The sequence below is a fragment of the Gouania willdenowi genome, chromosome 24 (genome assembly GCF_900634775.1).
Source record: "Gouania willdenowi chromosome 24, fGouWil2.1, whole genome shotgun sequence".
NCBI classification, from domain to species: domain Eukaryota; kingdom Metazoa; phylum Chordata; class Actinopteri; order Blenniiformes; family Gobiesocidae; genus Gouania; species Gouania willdenowi.
In genome coordinates this window covers 25,529,200-25,535,929 of record NC_041066.1, presented here as the reverse complement: position 1 = coordinate 25,535,929, position 6,730 = coordinate 25,529,200, and the positions used below count along the sequence as shown (strand labels likewise).

Genomic DNA, 6,730 nt, shown 5'->3' with positions numbered 1-6,730 from the left:
GTCAGCACATTTGCATTTATCACAGATGGGTGACAGATCCTGATATATTTTACTCAGTTTCTCCTTTGTGTAATGCAACCTGTGAATAATCTTGAACTGTATTAAATGATGTCTCGCAATAAGAGAACATCGGCTAACAAATCGCAGTAACCTCTCCCAGATCTCCCCCGGTATCGCCAACCCAAGCTCCTCCTCCCACTTCTTTTTAATTGGTTCCATACTCACTTGGTCATGTACTTGTGAGTAGTTCATATAAAAATAAGATGGGGTGTTTATCTAATATACTCCTACTAAAACAAAGGTCTAATTTATCTGGCTCAGCATTTTCGAAATTGTGGAGATGTGCTTTGACAAAATGTCGGACCTGAAGAAACTTAAAAAATTCAGCCTTTGGAATTTTGAAAAATTCCTGGAGCTGCTGAAATGACAAAAAAGAGAGTAAAGATCACCAACCCTGCACAGCCCCATGTCCCTCCAACGATCAAAGCCTCCATCTGAAAGGGAAGCTGGAAATGCCGGATTAGCAGATAGAGAGATAGTGATATTTTAGAAAGGATTGGAGACAACAGTACTGCTCCAAGTGAATAGGGTAGACAATCTTCACGTTCTATATACAGCCAGTTGCCAGAAAGGATGGTTTCATTCAGTCAGTAAGCCATACAGCGGATATTTGAGACCCAGTAGTAGCGAATAAACTCCGGCAAAGCCAATCCTCCCACTTCTTTCCGTTTGCATAGATGGTTTTTCCTAACTCTATGATGTTTATTATTCCAAATAAATGAAAGAATTATAGAATCCAGTTTTTTTAAAAAGGATTTCGTGAGATACACAGGCAGATTTTGAAAAAGATAAAGTAATTGGGGCAAGAAGATCATCTTAACAGCATTTACTTTACCGATCATTGAGATGGGGAGCGTTTCCCAAAATTGTATCTTTGCTTTGAGTTTCTCTAATAAAACAATATAATTAGCCTCAAACAATAAGTTATGTCTTTATTATCTGTATTCCTAAATATGTAAACTCCTTGTGCACTAGTTTAAATGGAGTCTGTGCTAGTATATCAGGGTTTTTGCAGCATAATGGCATCAGTTCACTTTTGTCCCAATTAATTCTGTAACCGGAAAAGGAGCTGAACAGTTCAACTGTACCTAGCAAAGCAGGGATTGATGTTTCAGGCTGTGTTATATATAATATAATGTCGTCCGCATAAAGCGAAATTTTGTTTGAGGTAGATTCAGTATTGTAACCATGAATATCCAATTGTGTTCTGATTGTTTCAGCTCAGGGCCAGTGCGAACAGCAGCGGACTGAGCGGACAACCCTGCCGGGTGCCGCTATGTAGTTTAAATGTGTCAGAAACATCCTGATTAGTGAGGAATCTGGCATTAGGGTTGGAATATAATAATTTAATCCAAGAAATAAATCTAGCTCCAAAACCAAATTTCTCCAGCACTGCAAATAAATAAGGCCATTCAACACAGTCTAATGCCTTTTCGGCATCCAGGCTCAGGACAAACAAATCCTCCTCCCGAGAAAGTTTGGGTGAATAAATTATATTTAGAAGACGTGAGACAAGAGAAGATATCTTTTTAAACTATATGTACAGTATATACATACTTATTTACATTTGTTCATTCAGGGTGTAGTTAGTTCCCAAAGCAGACACTGTGAAAACCTACTGCATTCTGTTGATAGCAAATTGAAACATACAATAAAAAACATATTCTCCTTCAGTCAATTTTCAAACTTTATTATATTTACCAAAAATGTTTTTGGACTGATTGACAGATGGACTAGTCAGTTTTAGGTGAGGATACAAACTCAATGAGCACTGAGAAGAATAACTTGGCCAACATACAAGAAGTAATATTCATACATACATAGAAAAAACAAGGACCCATATAACACAATGTGGCATTGAGATAGAATTTAGTTAACTTTACAATGTTAGCGCAGAAAGGTGCAATGGACAACATACTTCAACTAATTTAAGTCAAAGTAGTTTTGTGTTTGTAAAATTGCCAATAAAAATCTTTCCAGTGACGATTATTTTAAAAGCTTTGCGAAACCAGCTGTAGAAAAATCCATAAACCAGTGGGTTCAGCATTGAGTTTGACCAGCCAAGCCAAACAAAGGTTTCAGTCACAGATAATGGAACAGCATAATTAATAACAGGGTTGAAAGTTATGGAGAGAAAAAAAGGAGTCCAGCAGAAGAGGAAAACCCCCATGACAATGGCTAAAGTTTTTGTGGCTTTTTTCTCCATTTTACTGACGTTGTCCACACACTGTGTGGTCTGACGACTTATGTCCAGAATCCTCCGAGCCTGCTGCTGTGCAACAAAAAAAATCCTCAGGTAGATACTGAGCATGACAATCACTGGGAGGTAGAAGGAAAGCATAGAACCTACAATGTTTGAATTAGGTATATGAAATATGAAGCATCTCCCATTGCAAACAATGTCTCTAAATCCCACAAACATGATGCTGAACCCAGACAGAGCAGAGAAAGACCAGCTCAGCAGGATCATAATGGCCACTACACACTCATTCATTTTGGATCTGTACAACAGAGGTTTACACACTGCGTAGTATCTATCAATAGAAATACAGCAGAGATTCAAAATGGAGGTGGTCATTAGTGTTATATCACAACTGCGTCGCATTTTGCAGACTAAATCACCAAAATAAATACAAGACTTGACAGTGAGTGCCATGTTAAAGAGAATCACTAAAGCTCCAACCAGCAGGTCGGCCACAGCCAGAGACAGGATCAGATAGTTGGTCGGAGTGTGGAGCTGTTTGAAGTAAATGATGGAGGTTATTACCAACAGATTACCACCTATTGTTAGAAAAGACACAGAACTACCTACAAACATGTATAGAAATAAACGTATTGTGGAGGGAGTTATTGCCATGATGCAAGCAGAGCTCTCTGACTCAGAGCAGAAAGGAACTGTGCCATTGTCAGTGGTGTTGATGACGCCCCCAGTTTCCATGTCTTCCAAATGAAGCTGGATTACAGATCATCAAACAACATAATCAACAACAAAGAAAGTTCAACTGCAGAACAATAATTTCACAATAATTCATCCTGAAGACACATCCAGCTCATACCCAGTAGTGCTGCCATCTTCATACCTGATGAGATTTTCCTAAAAGTTCTCTAACGGTTAAATAGGTTAGAACTACTGTACATCTCGACCTGACTGTTGATCTGACTCCTCCCTCAACAAATTCCATCCAATCTGAGGAACAAGCAGTGTCTATTAATTGTGTATCTTATTCAAGAAGTTTATCAAAAGGTCAACATGGTAAAAAGACATCACTGGCTTATCTCAGTTAAACTTAAGCTATGTTCACTTTTGTTTAGTGTTTTATTTCTGATACAAATAAAATATTTACACCTTATTCCGGAAGATGTTTACTTGTGTACTTAAGAACACACAAAATTATAATCCAATCTGAACCCAAGCCATGTTTCTGCACTCTGTTAACACAGTGTATGGTGTGATGGCGCGCTGCTAAACTCGACTCGATCTGTTGTGGACCGATGGAAGAAATACTTTAAAGACCTTCTTAACTCATGCACTGCCAGCCCTTTTCAGAGCAGTCAACCCCATATTGCCAGGCGTTTTAAATGATTTTCACTGATTTTTTTAAGACCCACAGAATATTTTGTACTATGACGATCTGAAATCTGAAACCAGATTCTGAAAGATTAGAGTCTCTAGTTTATTGCTTGTTTCGTTCTTCCGTAATCAGCAGTTGAATAGAGGCAAGTTTCACACAAATCGCTAGTTTGCTATCTAGGTCAGAATTAAATGGATTTCTCACTGTATTTTGGCCGTCCTCCAAGTCTCTCCCCCGTCAATCTGCACATACGCAACTTCCTCCTCCTTGAGGACATGTCGAGTCTCACAGCACGCAGACACGTAGCATGTGTGTGTGCTTATGCTTACAAATTATTATTCAGTATTATTTACAGTCACTAAGTATATATCCAGTTGTATTTGAGTAACATTCAGAAATAATGCTCTTCAATATTTTTAAGAAATAATGTAAATGTCGAGCTTAATTCCCACTGAGCAAGCCAATGTTGAAACGATGTTGAGAAGATGTCTTTTTCATAAAATGTAACAAAGGCATTTGATGTACATACACTTTTAAGCCAAAATAAAATGAGAATGATGGAAAATGTGCCTCTTATTCTTTTAAGCCCAACAAGTTTATATTTTGACAAGTTGATCTTTGGGCTTTTGGATAATCACTTTGTTCTGGGCTTTTGTCTGTCTTTGATATTGTTTTTGTTATTTAGTATTTCGTTCATTGGGTGTCTGTTGATGAGTTCTAGTTTTTTTCTGGACTATTTCAGCCCACCTGTGTGTGTCTGTGGGTTTTCTGTGGTTCTTCCACCTGCTTTGTGTTCACCTGCTCTGCTAATTATCCTGTTGATTTTAACAACACCTCATGTTCTCGTCTTTTTTTAGTTCATTGTTCTTAGAGGTCGACTGATATGTGAACGTCAAAGGCCGATACAGATACCGAGTTTTAAAAAAAAAAATTCATCCGATGGCCGATATCTAAAGATGATTTTGGAAACCGCCAGTATACTTTTTTTTTAAAGCACATTGATTATGAAAGACAATCGAAACACTCATATGATATAAATGCATATAATAGAAATTAAATAAAATACACCAATAGAACTCTTAACATTTATTGAACTTTAAATATACCTGTACGCAACCAAGTAAAACTAATTTTCTCATCCCATTAAGGATATAATAGGATAAGGAGGCCACTAGCATGTTTAATTCTACATGCTCCTCCATTTTAGACCTGATTGCTCCTTTGAAAATGGTTAAATCTAAGTCTGTGTCTGAGCCATGGTTGAATGACTCTACTCGTGCACTTAGGCGTGAATATAGACGTGCAGAAAGGAGGTGGAAAAAGGACAAGCTTCACGTTTCTTTGGGCATTTTGTGAGACTGTTTATCAAAGTATCAGAAAGCTGTGACGTGTGCTACAGCTGAGTACATGTCAAACTTGATTTCTACAAATCGTAACAGACCCCAAGTTTTGTTTAATGTTTTGAATAGACTTGTGAAACCTACTGACTCAAACTATGTTGTACATTCTCAAAGTTTGTGTGAAAATTTTCTGAATTTTTTTGTTGACAAGATAACTGCTATTAGGGACTCAACCTCTTCTTTCAAAGTGGCTGATCTCTGTGTTACTTCTGTATGTTCTGTGGCTTTTGAGCATTTTGAACCTATGTACCTTAGCGACCTGTCCATTGTTGTGCATAAGTTAAGAGCTTCTAATTGTCCGCTTGATTGTCTCCCTCCTAAACCGCTCAAAGATATTTTGGGTGCGATTGGGCCTCATATACTAAGAAGCAAAACCTGGAATCTGAAGTTCTAACAAACTACAGGCCAATTTCTAAATTGCCTTTCTTATCAAAAATCTTGGAAAAACTGTTTTTTGCTCAAATACAAACTTACCTGGATGTATATGGTATTTTAGAAAAGATTTATTCTGTCTTTAATCTATGTCACAGCACTGACACTGCACTCTTAAGAGTTTTTAATGACCTTATTTTAACTGTTGATTCAGGCTGCTCTACTGTTTTGGTACTTTTAGATTTAACGGCAGCATTTGACGCTGTCAACCATGAAATATTGCTTTCACGTCTCAAAAATCATATTGGCATTAAAGGTACTGCCTTAAGTTGGTTTAGATCGTACCTTGAACATCGATCTTTTGCTGTCCACCTTGGTCCTTACGTTTCTGGAGTTGCCCCACTCAGCTGTGCGGCGTGCCGCAGGGCTCCATTTTGGGCCCCTTATTGTTTTCAATGTATATGTTGCCCATTGGGTCAATTTTCAGAAAATATAAAATTGACTTTTATTGTTTTGGAGATGACCTGAAAATGTATCTTCCTTTGAAGCCAGGCACAGACAATGCTCAAGTTTTGTTTGATTGTTTACAGGAAGTAAAGGACTGGATGGCTCAAAATTCTTTAAAGCTTAATGAGTCCAAAACTGAAATTGTTGTATTTGGTAACTCGTGTGATGTCACTGCTCTGGGCCCTTTGAGTATCTATTGCCATGACTCTGCTAGGAATCTTGGGGTTGTTCGTTTAAATTTGACAGACAAATAAGTTCAGTCGTCAAAAATAGCTTTTTTTCAGCTGCGTTTGCTCAGCAAAATCAAATCCTATTTGCCTCACGCTGACCTGGAGCGTGTCATTCATGCTTTTATTACGTGTCGCTTAGATTATTGTAACTTTCTGTACTGTGGGCTCGATCAAACTTCCATCCGGCATCTGCAGTTGGTTCAAAACGCAGCGGTGCGTTTGCTCACGGGAACCAGGAAACGTGAGCACATACAGTAACTCCTGTGTTGGCCTCTCTGCACTGGCTTCCAGTCAGTTTTAGGATTCAGTTCAAGATACTGTTGATGGTTTTTAAATGTCTGAATGGGTTGGCTCCATCCTACCTTTCGGAGCTTTTGTTGATCCGTGATCCAGGTCGAACACTGAGATCCTCCAATCAAATGACTCTGGTGGTGCCAAAAATCTAAGCGAGGAGACCAGGCTTTTGCCGTAGCAGCTCCGAGTCTCTGGAACAGCCTTCAGCTGAATGTCAAAATGGCCCAGTCCATTCATGTTTTTAAGTCATTGTTGAAAACCCATCTTTTTGCTTTGGCCTTGAACACAAGCTGAG

The 6,730-nt window shown here is 38.4% G+C and overlaps 1 protein-coding gene across 1 annotated transcript; it reads right to left on the bottom strand.

The window, feature by feature from the left end:
• Positions 1 to 1,993: 1,993 nt before the first annotated feature.
• Positions 1,994 to 2,998, bottom strand: LOC114458101 (trace amine-associated receptor 1-like). Its single transcript, XM_028440353.1, has 3 exons — positions 2,962 to 2,998; positions 2,671 to 2,868; positions 1,994 to 2,598 (listed from the first exon to the last, which is right to left on the bottom strand). The coding sequence occupies exons 1-3, from the start codon at positions 2,996 to 2,998 to the stop codon at positions 1,994 to 1,996; spliced, it is 840 nt and encodes a 279-aa protein (XP_028296154.1).
• Between the last annotated feature and the right edge of the window lie 3,732 nt (positions 2,999 to 6,730).